The following is a 13,308-nucleotide window of genomic DNA, read 5'->3' on the forward strand; positions in this document are numbered from 1 at the left end:
TTGGCTGCAGCGCTGATTTGCGCAGTTTTGGACCAGATCGGTGACAGCAGAGATCAGGTTTGAGAAGCAGTAAAAACAGCGAGAGGAGAGAATAGAACAACAACAAGAAAGCTTGAAAGAAAAGTCTGTGCTGTTGTGCGAAGTTCTTGAGCTCTCGGGTGAACTGCGATATCTGTTCTGCTACTGATCCTCGCGTGGTTGTAAGCATTTTTATTCTCCTTTGCCACCGAGCTTCTGTAAGTCTCGTGCTTTAACTTAGATATTTCTTGAGACGTTGTGGGGAGGTTACTCCACCGAGAAGGAGGATTTGTAGCCGGAAGTTATCCGGGGTGCGATCTACCGAAGATCAAGGAGTCGTCCACCTTACGGACACGCCGAGGAGTAGGGGCAAGTTATCCCCGAATCTCGTAAATCCTAGTGTTAGTGTGCTTGTGTTTTTCTTTCTTTTAGTTGTCTAATTCCGCTGTGCTAACAATTATCTGTGTAGAAGTTTTGTTTAAGTTTTTGAAGGGGCTATTCACCCCCCCTCTAGCCATCTAAGATCCCAACAAATATATCATACTTGATCTTAGCAAAAAAGAATAGAAAAGTATGCTTTCTAGTGTCACAGACCTAAGGTATTTATAGAAACTTCTCTGTCTGTAGTGTTGTAAATCCTAAAATATGACAGCAAAGAGATATTAAATTCCTAATTGATTATTATTAAAAAAAAATTTCAATAATATGTAATAGCTAAGTCTCAAATTCTAGATATGTGATTCATTAATAAGAAAAATTATTAATGATACGTCATGTAATTATCTTCAATTTTAAATTTTTAATTGATTAATAAGATTTTTTTTTAATAATATATTATAACCGAGTCTTCAACTATAGATTTCTTGATGTTATTAGAAAAAAAAATATTAATTTGAAATCCATCAATCAATAGTAAAGAATTTAAATTTTTAATAAAATAATAAGATATACTAAGCGTGTCTTATCTTGCAAAATGGATTGCATTTCTTAATACATTTACGTATTGACTTCAAAATCAAGTTGGCTTTCGCCATGTTTGGCAGGTCACATCAATAATCAATACATGTTTTTGTTGAAGTCTGGAAAGACGAAAAAGAAAGAACAAGATTATCTCAAGGTATGGCAAATAACCCTTTAAATTGTCATCCATCTTTTTGTGAATTATTTTCCTGATTTAATGGTTACTTTGATCAACGCGGGCCTTCTTTCTTGTATTCTGTGTGATGATCGGAATCAAAGTTCTTCAAAACAATTGCATACTTATTTTGCGAATAAACAATTACTTCAGTAGATAGAAAGAGTGATATTTTATTCAATTATGGTCAAGATAATCGATTTTATTGAAAATGAAAATGAAAGCGGCGGGCGATCGATCGTCATCAGTGTCGCTCAACGAAGTGTTTGATGGCGAGGAGGAGCTCGTCGGTGCGCTGGCCGGTGATGGGGTCGTTGTCGACGGCGAACTTGTTAAGGTAGAAGGAGTGGCTCACTTCCCGGCTCACCACCACCTCCACTTCCTTACCGGCCTTCTTCATCGCCTCGCAGTACTCCAAATTGGTGTCGCGAATCAGGTCCTTCTCGGCCACGCCCACCAGGAAGGGAGGCAGCGCCACTTTCTCCAGGGGCGGAGCCGCCTCCCCCATCGGGCAGGTGTAGGGGTGGTCCTTCGTGGCGCCCTCCGGAAGCGCCAGCTCCAGGAACTTGTCCAGCATGTCCAGCGTGAAGAAGACCGAGTCGGACTGCTGCTCCAACTCCGACCGGCTCCGGCTAGACCTCACGAACCCCGGGTGGAGCGGAACGCCGCCCGCCACCCGGAGCGGCGCCCAGAACTCCGGCGACTCTGCTGAAGCGCGCGCCGCCACCTGGTGAACCAGGTTCCCGCCGGAGCTGTCGCCGATGAGGAACACCCGGGAGAAGTCCGCCGTGGAACCGAGTAGCGTGTCACCCGGTCCGGCCGCGGCGCCGCGGGCAAGGTCGCGGAGGCGGAGCAGGGCCGCGTACCCGGCGTCGATGGGTGCAGGGAGGCGGTGCTCGGGCGCGAGGGGGAGCTCGACGGAGACGACGACGGCGGGGAGAGAAGCGGCGAGGCGGGCGTAAAACTGGTAGTACATGAACCACGAACAGTGGCTGATGCAGAAGCCGCCGCCTTGGAAATGAAGGAAAACAGGGAGCTTCTCAGGCCGCGGCTGGCCGCCTGCCGGGAGGTAGAGTCGGAGCGAGGGGCTACCAGGGAGGTCGTGGAGGGTGACGCCATCTCGTGGGGCGATGAAGGGAGCGACCGGAGTCATGAGGAAGAGAGCCTCCGGCATGCCGGTCCAAGTCCGGTCGACGGAGCCGTCGTCGAAGATCCGGAGCCAGCCGGAGACATCGTCCACCACCACCTTCATGTCGATCGGCAACCACGAATTCGTACGGCCCTTGGCTCCGATCGATCAATTTTCGATTGATGGAATCGATCTGAGCAATGAACAAGTTCAAAGGATGAAAGAATTCTTATAGATTGATCTGACAGGTGGGTTTGTGACTGAAAGGCGTTTTTTCCACGCTTCTTCATCCAAATTCAAGTGTAATTTCTTCCTTTTTTTTAAAGTCTCCTCATATTTTGGGAAAATGAGTCAATGTTTTTTAAGTATATATATATAAATATATTTTAATTTAGGTATTTAGGTCATCCAATCCAATTAATCCTAAACGTAACGTAACCGATCCTATAAAAAAAAAGTTTATGAACATTAAGATAAATTCAAAAATATAAATGACAATCCATAGCGATCCTAATGGTTCAAATATGGAAGGTAAATTTCTTAAGGATGATTTTTAAATTTTAAATTCTAAGGCTCCGTTTAATTTCTAAGGATAGAATTAATGGTGTTAAGGATTATTGATATGATAGAGAATGTTTGGTAGATGGGATATGATTAATAGTATAGGGATTAATGGTGTGATAAACAATGACGAAGCCCGCCCTGGGAAACTACCCAGGTTGATATCAGGATGTGGGCCACAAGTTTTGATGTCGACGTTGTCAACGTTGTCGCTCCGGGCTAGCCGCCGATGCCGACATCATTACCCCGGGCTAGATATATATTTTTCTTATATTTTCCCCTTTCTTCCACTATATTTTCCTTTCTCACGCCATTGGCTACTCGGGCTGTGGCCCAGGTAGCTATGAACATGACTCCACCACTGGTGATAAATAATTATTAGCTCTTCCAAAATTATTTATCACACCATTAATCTTTATCCTAACTATACCATTAATCCTATCTCATAAATCAAACATCATTAATTCTATCCCATAAATCAAACGGAGCCTAAGTGCACGAGTAATCTTAAGATATACTTTCTATTAAAAAATTGATAATCTCAATCCATTTTATTGACCACACTTGATATACTTTCTATTGCACCGTAGTTCAGTGGCAATTCTCAAAAAATTAAAAATACCTAACCTACACAGTTGCGTAATCAATCAGCTCATTTCTTCTATATATCATTATCTCACAACTATGTCACCGATAGTTACAGATCATGCCAAGCGGGATCTACAATGAGCGGCATCACCAAGTCATGCTCAACACCTTCATGTTCCACTTAGTCCATGGGTGCCCCGTGGACCATTCTAAGCTCAGGATGACTCACTTCTGCTCGGACAGGTCTAGCCGTGTCGGCAGTCCGAGTCGACAATGTGAATCAAATTCCGTGAGAACGGAGGACTCGCTTTCTGGACTTTGACGAAGTCAAGTGCTTTCATATTATGGGAATCACCAAATACTCTTCTTTAACATTTCATTCACCAATTTCAATGGAAACCGTCTTGTAACTTCCTAGTAACCTCCACACTTTTGTTCTTCGGATTATTTAACTATCGCTTTGAGCACTTATGAATTAATTGATCAACTTGTTAGTGTGCAATTATGACTTCAAACTTCAAAATGTATGATTTTATCAAATCAAAAATCCCTCTCACACAACTTTCCAAAAAAAGGAGGAGACTTAAAAAAAGGAAGAAATTACAGTTGAACTTGGATGAAGAAGCATGGAAATTAAGAGGCCTTTCAGCTCCACCAACCCACCTTTCAGATTGTTCTATAACAATCCTCTGGGCTTCTTCATTGCTCATATCGATTCCATCCATCGCAAATTGATCGATCGGAGCTGAGGGCGTTGCTAATTTGTTGTTGCCGATCAACATGGCTGCCGTCGAGGAGTACAGAGGAACGGTGGTGCTGGACGAGGTCTCCGGCTGGCTCCGGATCCTCGACGACGGCTCCGTCGACCGGACGTGGACCGGCATGCCGGAGGCTCTCTTCCTCATGACCCCAGTCGCTCCCTTCCTCACCCCACGAGACGGCGTCACCCTCCACGACCTCCCCGGCAGCCCCTCGCTCCGACTCTACCTCCCGGCAGGCGGTCGGCCGCGGCCTGAGAAGATCCCTGTTTTTCTCCATTTCCATGGCGGAGGCTTCTGCATCAGCCACAGCTCGTGGTTCATGTACTACCAGTTTTACGCCCGCCTCGCCGCTTCGCTCCCCGCCGTCGTCGTCTCCGTCGAGCTCCCCCTCGCGCCCGAGCACCGCCTCCCTGCCGCCATCGACGCCGGGTACGCGGCCCTGCTCCGCCTCCGCGACCTCGCCCGCGGGCGCGGCGCTGCACCCGGAACGGACGACACGCTACTCGGTTCCGCGGCGGACTTCTCCCGGGTGTTCCTCATCGGCGACAGCTCCGGCGGGAACCTGGTGCACCAGGTGGCGGCGCGCGCTTCGGCAGAGTCGCCGGAGTTCTGGGCGCCGCTCCGGGTGGCGGGCGGCGTTCCGCTCCACCCGGGGTTCGTGAGGTCTAGCCGGAGCCGGTCGGAGTTGGAGCAGCAGTCCGACTCGGTCTTCTTCACGCTGGACATGCTGGACAAGTTCCTGGAGCTGGGGCTTCCGGAGGGCGCCACGAAGGACCACCCCTACACCTGCCCTATGGGGGAGGCGGCGCCGCCTCTGGAGAAGGTGGCGCTGCCTCCCTTCCTGGTGGGCGTGGCGGAGAAGGACCTGATTCGCGACACCAATTTGGAGTACTGCGAGGCGATGAAGAAGGCCGGTAACGAAGTGGAGGTGGTGGTGAGCCGGGAAGTGAGCCACTCCTTTTACCTCAACAAGTTCGCCGTTGACAACGACCCCATCACCGGCCAGCGCACCGACGAGCTCCTCCTCGCCATCAAACGCTTCGTTGCGCGACACTGATCACCACCGCCGTCAATCGCCGCCGTTCTCATTTTTATTTTCAATAAATCGATTATTGCAATCATAAGTGATATTTACTATTGTTATTATTATTATTTATTATAAAATTATTATCTTGTATTATTATTTATGAAATTTGGTCAACGCTCAACACAGAGACCCTTGTCTTTTGACATTATATAACGCATAATATTATAAATAGTCTAGTCACCTTAGTTTTATTTGACTCTTTATATATTTTTTTTCTTTGTAAAATGGAAAAAAAAGTTGAATATAAAAAAAATCAAATGATCTCCAAATTTGAGGTTTTTATTAAAACAGCAGTGGAATTTTGAATCTATTTTTTTTCTTTCAAAATTAATTATATGGATGGGATTATACGAAATAGAGATGTATAATTTAATAAAAAAATTATAAGGAGGCTTTTTGATAATGAGAAAAATAATAAGCTTTTATATTTTTGATATAGTATATTGAAAAAAAATCCTCTATAACTTTACGATTAGAGATTCCCTTAGCCTAATAATTCATTTGACTTAAGTCAACTAGTCCCTTCGACTGTCATAAATAAAACTAATATGTACTATGTGAAAATCGACAATAGACTTCGAATATTATCCGAAGTAATAGGTAGATAATTACCGAAGTAGACGCACGTGAAGTAAAAGGATCAATTTTTTACTTCACCACACGTTTACCGAAATCTATCACCGGTCCAAAACCGGTTCAAAATCAGACCGTTTTCGAAGTAAAAAAACTCTATTACTTCACCGAGACTAGTAAAATGACCGAAGTAGTTGATAATATATTACTTCATATGTTTCGTTGTTTGACGAAGTAAATTAGGTATACAACTTCACAATTTTTGAATTCTTGTGTAGTAAATATTTAATTTTACTTCTGCATAATTTTTCTTAGTTGAAGTATTTATTATTGTATTACTTCATCATAGTATAGGAGTAATAGAGTATATTTTACTACAACAAAAGAATCAATGTAGTGAAGTTATTTATACGAACTACTTCATAAATTTGATCAGTAGTGAAGTAAATAATTTCTTTAACTACACCACTATTTAAATTTAGCGAAGTCTTTTTTGTTGTATTACTTCATCACTTATTTATAGTATCAAAGTAATTGACCATATTTTACTGCAATACAATTTTAATTGATAAAAAATTATATTATAATATTTTATTACAACACAATATTTTTTTCCACCAAAATTAAACAAATATATCACAAATATGTATCAAATACAATCCAAAAGTGTATTCATAAGAGACATGTTTAACCATAACCCAAAAACTTTTGTACATAAATCTCTAAATACATGTCTACAATTTATATCATAGCCTACACTTAGGCACCCACATAGAAATAGACGAATTCACTCCATTCACTTCTGACTTCATCATACTGAGATTGATTGTAATACTGTTTATTTTTTGATGCTGCAAACTGAAACATTAACAGAAGTTTGAGGATCAATAAAAAATGACTCAATATTTTATAAAGAAAATATTTCATAAAGAAGAAATTCACCTTTCTCTCCAATTGTGAATCTTCATCCAAGACTATCTCTTTCATGTACCGCATCACACAATAGCCACATTCAACACCACCATTTTGTTTAAGATTACCCTAATGAAATTGAAAATGTTATACAATAAGTCACAATCCAAATAATAAAAATTATTAATTGTCGTCTAAATACATAGTCACAATACATACTGTCAATTGTTTAAAACCCGGTCCTTTTGAAATACCCCTTGATGCATTGTATATCTTGACCCCACTACATTGTAAACAATAGAAAATTATTTTTACAACCTATAATGAATTGAATGCATTCAAAATCAGTATAATCTACTACGTACTTGGTCACAATAGTTTGCCAAGCATAGTCTCCGTTCACAATACATAATGTTTTACAAGAAATTCTTCCAACAATTTGACAACCAACAGATAAGACAGTGAAAAAAGTTCTTATATTGAAACTCATGCAGATAGTAACAAATAGAATTCATGGAATACATGAATGTACAATTCAGTCATAAAAAATAATCTGTTATTCAAATAATCAACAAGACACAACTTCTATCTAATATTAATAGAAAATATAGATGCATAAAAAGAATTCAGTAAGACAAAAAGATGCATGCATGAAAATGTGAGCAATTAACAACATTCAATAGCTTCACCCAAGATATGCTTGATGATGTGAAAGCTTATTATAAGCCCACACATTCAAACTCTTCAATTTACAATAAAATCAATTGAGCAAACAAATAATGATGTTAGGGAATCAAATGATTGAGCTTTTGAGAAATAACTTCATAAACCCAATAAGAGGATTAATTGCAAGCCTTCATCTTCTCTAGGTATACTCTCCATTCTCTTGGCTTCTTTTTCCTTAGCTCTTGACTCTTGATGTTTAAAATAGGAACAAGATATTGTAAAGCATTTAGATTAGTATTTAGATCCTCTTTCGACAGTTCACTACTTGGTTTGGAACAAAGTTAAGATATGTAGATCGGTATGTTTGAAGTGCTAACCTCTTATTATGCCGATCAAATACTGAGATGATCAGTAAATGATTTGAAACAAAATTACGGCTCTTAAGGCATTATTCTTTATTCGAGATGGCTTGTTCTATAAGAAATAATATACCATTTTAAAAAGTGTTTGATCACATTACTCCCTTGTTAGTTTAAATTCATGAGATAAATGGTAAATCAATACAACAATACCAATTAGCCATTTAGAGCATGTTTAAAGATTATATTCCTATCGGATAGCACTTAGAAAATAGATCCAGTAACATTAGATTTAGTACATATAACTTTTGTATGTTAATCTATCAGGATAAACTTATAGTTCTAAATATTAAAAATATGATAAAAATTCCTCTGCCATCCATCTTAGCCATCCAGTTATCAACAATAGCCGTACACAGTAAAAATTGAATTTTGTCAAGCGGGTTAAAGTATATATTGACAAATTTCAGTCATATCATCTGACCAACCTTCATAGAATTAGAGAATATGAAACATATAATGTGGCATTGAAGGAGAAAAATATCTGTAGCAGTACCTTTTGCATAAGCTCTTTCAGAGAACCGCATTATTTACTTCATTCCTTCCCTTCAGAAACAATTTATCTATTGATTTCAGTAAGAAAGCATTCTTATTGACCTGTAACAGAACATCCTATTGAGATAATCCAAGGGCAAGAGAAGCACTGATTACAAAAAAAGAGGCGTTACCAATCTCTTGTGTTGTGCTCTCGGCGAAGTGAACTTCCTCACTGCCTTCACAAAGCCGATCACGAAGGAAAAGCCTACCCAAGTCAAAGGGACTACAAAAAAACATCACTATCGCAAGGCAAATCTACTGCAAAAGTTGCAAATGAAGAAAGCAAACAGTTTGTTCATATATGAGTTGTTTTGTTTCAGCCTATTTATTCATTCAAAAGAGCAATCAAATGAATAAACTCTGTGACTATTCAAAAAAAAGAACAAAATGGATGAGAAAAGATGAAAAGACTCAAGAAGAAGCCATGCGAGTGTTCCAAAAGGTAAAATCTATTACTTTGCATAATTTTCCACTAAAGAAATTCAATCAAATTCCCAATCAGACTTGAAAAAGCAAAAACGAGGGTTTCAGGATTAGAGGAAGACAAGTGAATCGTTTCTACACCGGAGTCATTGGAGTAATCCTCTGCTGGAGGCGAAGCTGCTCGTAGAAGCTTTTAATAAACTGCTTGCCTCCTTACCTATATGGCTGTTTGCCCCCTCCGCCTCCTCGTCTATATTTGCAGCCTTCAGAACCTCTTCCGACTTGCCCATGTCTCTGCCCTCAAGTGGTTTCGTCTTTAACAAGTGTTGTCAATGTTACCTAACTTCGAAAAAAAAAATCCCTCCTGATTCCTCTGCCCTCGTCGTCGTCTGGCATAGGGGAAAATAGTGAACGACAACCGCAAAGAAAAAGAGTTAAAGAAAACGGCAACGAAGAAGAGCGACGACGGAGTGGAGGAGGAAGCTAGGTCGCTGGTGGGGGTGGCAGATGAGGCTAGGTCACGAAGGAGGTTAGGTGCGGGCAGTGGGAGGAAAGTTTCGGTGGAGATAGATTTCTGTGGAGTTTCGGCAGAGATGCGTTTTTGTGGAGTTTCGACGGACATGAGTTTGAGAGGCTAGGTTTTAATTTCGTGGAGTTTTCGACGAGGAAGGTTTTGGACAACACTTGTGAAGTTTTCGGCCAGGGAGGTTTTGGGCAACCCTTCTTATAGATATTAAAAAAAAACGTTCATAGATAATACATTTTTTTTTTGTAAAACATTACCTTTGATTTTTTAAAAAAATACTAATAGATAACACTTATTTAAAAAAGCATTATCTTTTATAAGAAATATAAAATATAAACAACGATTTTAGTGAAAAGTATTATAAAAAAATAAAAGATAATATTTTTTTTAAAAAAATATTGTCTTTTAAGTGTTGTAAAATCCTAATTTTCTTGTAGTAGGTGAACACGAAAGAGAAGGTTGCAGTCGAGTGGTCGTCATGCGTCGGGAAGAAAAAGTGAGGTTGTTCGTTGGGTGGCCGTCACGCGTCGAGGATAAAAAGCGAAGGAGAAAGATGAGATAGGATCGAAGCTTTTGGCAGAATTGGGTTTTAGCAGGGGTTGGGAAAAAAGGTAAACCGGTTCAAGCCCTACCTACCACAAATTTTAATCCATTTACTTATTACTTCACCACTTAGCTATATAAATTTTATTTTATAACGTATTACTTCATCGAATATATATTTTGAAGTAAAATATCAGATAAAATTAAAAGTGAGACTCGTATTTTTAAACCTATGAAGTCTAAAATCAAATTTACTGTATCGAATTTGTTATCGAAGTTGATTATCATATATTACTTCGTCATTACTAATTGCCGAAGTAACTATTGGCGAAGTCTATTTCACATTTTCACATATATATGGTTAGCCTCACAATTATTTACATCGTCTGGATTTTTTTTAAAATATAAATTTACAAAAACTAATTTAGTTTTTACAATTAATTACAGAATGTTATAAAATTATATCAACAATTACATATGAAAAAAAATATTATTGATCTTTTTGTTTCTCATTTTTAGAAAGAATACATACATTAATATTTATCGATATATAATTAATCCTATCTGAAGGTTAGAAAGATGATACATTGACTCAAGTGGATAGTTTATTGATCGGTGGAAGACTTATTTAACTGGTGATAAAACTCCTCAACGATGCTGCGCACAATCCGATAATCCAACAAAATATTAGTGACCAAAGACCAGGGATAGGGTCTCTGGCAAGTCCCTCTGATACTCAAGTCAGTATATTTTTCGGCAGGTAAATGAAGAAGGACAGTAGAAGATACATGTGAGAGAAAGGTGTAGATGATGCTAATTGCATACCTTACCAACGGAGAGGATCTCCCTTTATATATATCATCTCTTACAACCTCTGTGATCATGAGGTGACCTCTTGTGTCGGAGTTTGTTAGGTGATGGAAAGAGTACAGTCTGGGTAATTTACAATGATAGTCTGAAGAATCTTTTTTCTACCAACAGATATACCTATTTTGTCGCTTATGGCTTAGGCCTTTGGTGAGGTTGTTGGAGTATGTTATTATAACGGATCAATTAATCAGGAAATACCCAAAGAATATTCCTCGACAACTTTGACAGGCTGTTAGAATGTTGTCTGCTGTTTGTTTGCTAAATATATCTCGGCCAATCCTTAAGTCGGCTGCTTAACTAGAATGTCTTTCATTGAATATATTTCGGCCGATCTTTCATTTGGCTGGGCATTTATAGTAATCCCTATGAAATGCAGAACGTTTAACTCGTATTGATATCAATATGCTCTGTCGTGTGCTAAATACTACGAAGATTTGTTCAAAGACTAGTATGGTGCTCATAATATGCCAAAGATCTATTCAAGAAGCCATATAATAAATTATGTATGTTAGAGTCTTTATTTTTAGGGACAATATGACCTTAGGTAATTTTGAACCCAGTCGACCTCTGCCCAACCAACCACATATGTAGAGTCTCCTAAAGATAAATATCTTTAAGCCCATCTGATCTTTACCCGACCGGGCATACACAGAAAGCCTTATATTTGATCGGCCTTTATCTGCCCGATTATATATTAACAGCTTTGTGAGGCTAAGTGTCTTTAAAACCGCCTCATCTTTGCCTAACCTGGCGTATACAGAGAGCCTTATGTTTGACCGACCTTTATCTGCCCCATTATATATTAACAGCTTTGTGAGGCTAAGTATCTTTAAGCCCACCCGATCTTTGCCCGGCCGAACGTACACAGAGAGCTTTATGTTTGACCAACCTTTATCTGCCCGATCATATATTAACATCTTCGTGAGGCTAAGTATTTTTAAATCCGTCCGGTCTATGCCCGACTGGTCATACACAGAGAGTTTTATTTTTGATCGACCTTTATCTACCTGATCATATATTAGCAGCTTTGTGATACTAAGTGTCTTTAAGTCTGCCCAATCTTTGCCTAGCCAGGCGTACACAGAGAACCTTATGTTTGACCCGCCTTTTTCTGCCCGATCATATATTAACAGCTTTGTGAGGCTAAGTGGAGGCTAAGTATCTTTAAGCCCGCCCGGTCTATGCCCAGCTGAGTGTATACAAGAACCTTATGTTTGACCGGCCTTTATCTGCTCAATCATATATTAACAGCTTTGGGATGCTAAGTGTATTTAAGCCCACCCGATCTTTATCCGACCGGATGTACACATAGAGCTTATGTTTGACTGGCCTTCTGTTAGAGTGTATACTAAAAGCCTAGCTTTTTGTAAACATTTATTTTGAAATAAAGAATCACATTGGTCAAATGTCTACATTTATATGCTAAGTGTAGATGTTCAATTAATTTATATTGTAGATAACATGGTGTGTGGTGTCACACATAGAAGATCATGTTATCAGTTCCTTATAAGTTATAAATAATAGCTCACGACTAAAATAGAAAGGAACAAACCATTGGAATAGTCATAGTGTAATTTGGTATTAGTTTATCTTGACTATAAAATTACACTAGTACACTCTGAGTGTATTGAGTAGGACCATTTGAGGTAGTATATTTTATACTGACTATATAAAAGAACAATACCTTTGTTATTATGGAAGTGTGTACTCTTAATCATGATATAATAACAAGCACATATATTTAATATTTATTTCTTTAATGTATCAAAGGGTGTGATTTAGCTCGTTAAATCAATAGGCCCGATAAGTTGAGAAATGATATTATTTATATGGTGTGTTGTTGATTATAGAATGAAACTGTGTCATAGTAATTTAGGTTGATGATGTCCCCTTGAGGAGCTCATAAGGATTATCATGTAAACCCTGCAGGTGGACTTAGTCCGACATGACGATAAGGTTGAATGGTACTACTCTTGGAGCTAGATATTAATTAAGTGAGTTGTCAGTAACTCATTTAATTAGTGGACATTCGATATCTTAAACACAGGAAGACTAACACACTCATGATAAGAAGGAGCCCATATAGTAATATGAGATTGGTGTCGTAGTACAATAATAACTCTTTAGTGGAATGAGATATTATTGATGAACTTGAGTTGGGTGTTCGGGGCGAACACGGGAAGCTCAAACTCATCAGGAGACCAAAATCAATTCCTCCTCTCGGTCCCTGTCGTAGCCTCTTATTTATAAAGTCTTATACCCCACCTAAACTCAACTTATTACCCACCTTAAGGTGGCCGGCCAAGCCTAGCTTGGAGCCTAAGTTAGGGCAGACTAAACCAAGGATAGATGGGTTCAAGTGGTGGCCGACCCTAGCTTGGAGCCCAAGTAGGTGGCCAGCCACAATAAAAATAAAAGGGAGTTTATTTTAAAATCTTTCCTAATGTGGAAGATATGATTTTAAAAGAGAATTTTAAAATTAAATCTTTCCTTTTATAGTTTCTACAAAAGATTAAGAGAAATGTTTGATATCTTTCCTTATTTGTAGTTAAAAAGAAGA

At 39.2% G+C, this 13,308-nt stretch overlaps 2 protein-coding genes and 2 long non-coding RNA genes across 4 annotated transcripts; 1 reads left to right on the forward strand and 3 right to left on the reverse strand.

The window, feature by feature from the left end:
• Positions 1 to 1,306: 1,306 nt before the first annotated feature.
• LOC122049269 (probable carboxylesterase 15) lies at positions 1,307 to 2,546 on the reverse strand. Its single transcript, XM_042610677.1, has one exon. The coding sequence runs from the start codon at positions 2,403 to 2,405 to the stop codon at positions 1,398 to 1,400; it is 1,008 nt and encodes a 335-aa protein (XP_042466611.1). The 5' UTR covers positions 2,406 to 2,546; the 3' UTR covers positions 1,307 to 1,397.
• Positions 2,547 to 4,018: 1,472 nt separating this feature from the next.
• LOC122049270 (probable carboxylesterase 15) lies at positions 4,019 to 5,406 on the forward strand. The gene has a single exon (XM_042610678.1). It carries the CDS (start codon positions 4,212 to 4,214, stop codon positions 5,247 to 5,249), a length of 1,038 nt encoding a protein of 345 aa, XP_042466612.1. The 5' UTR covers positions 4,019 to 4,211; the 3' UTR covers positions 5,250 to 5,406.
• Positions 5,407 to 6,546: 1,140 nt separating this feature from the next.
• On the reverse strand, positions 6,547 to 6,856 carry LOC122049271. The gene is made up of 2 exons (XR_006130902.1): positions 6,795 to 6,856; positions 6,547 to 6,710 (listed from the first exon to the last, which is right to left on the reverse strand). It is a non-coding gene; the product is annotated as an uncharacterized LOC122049271 (long non-coding RNA).
• A 131-nt stretch (positions 6,857 to 6,987) lies between these two features.
• LOC122046286 lies at positions 6,988 to 9,512 on the reverse strand. The gene is made up of 3 exons (XR_006130251.1): positions 8,518 to 9,512; positions 8,346 to 8,446; positions 6,988 to 7,047 (listed from the first exon to the last, which is right to left on the reverse strand). It is a non-coding gene; the product is annotated as an uncharacterized LOC122046286 (long non-coding RNA).
• Positions 9,513 to 13,308: the final 3,796 nt, after the last annotated feature.

The sequence above is a fragment of the Zingiber officinale genome, chromosome 2B (genome assembly GCF_018446385.1).
Source record: "Zingiber officinale cultivar Zhangliang chromosome 2B, Zo_v1.1, whole genome shotgun sequence".
Lineage (NCBI taxonomy): Eukaryota > Viridiplantae > Streptophyta > Magnoliopsida > Zingiberales > Zingiberaceae > Zingiber > Zingiber officinale.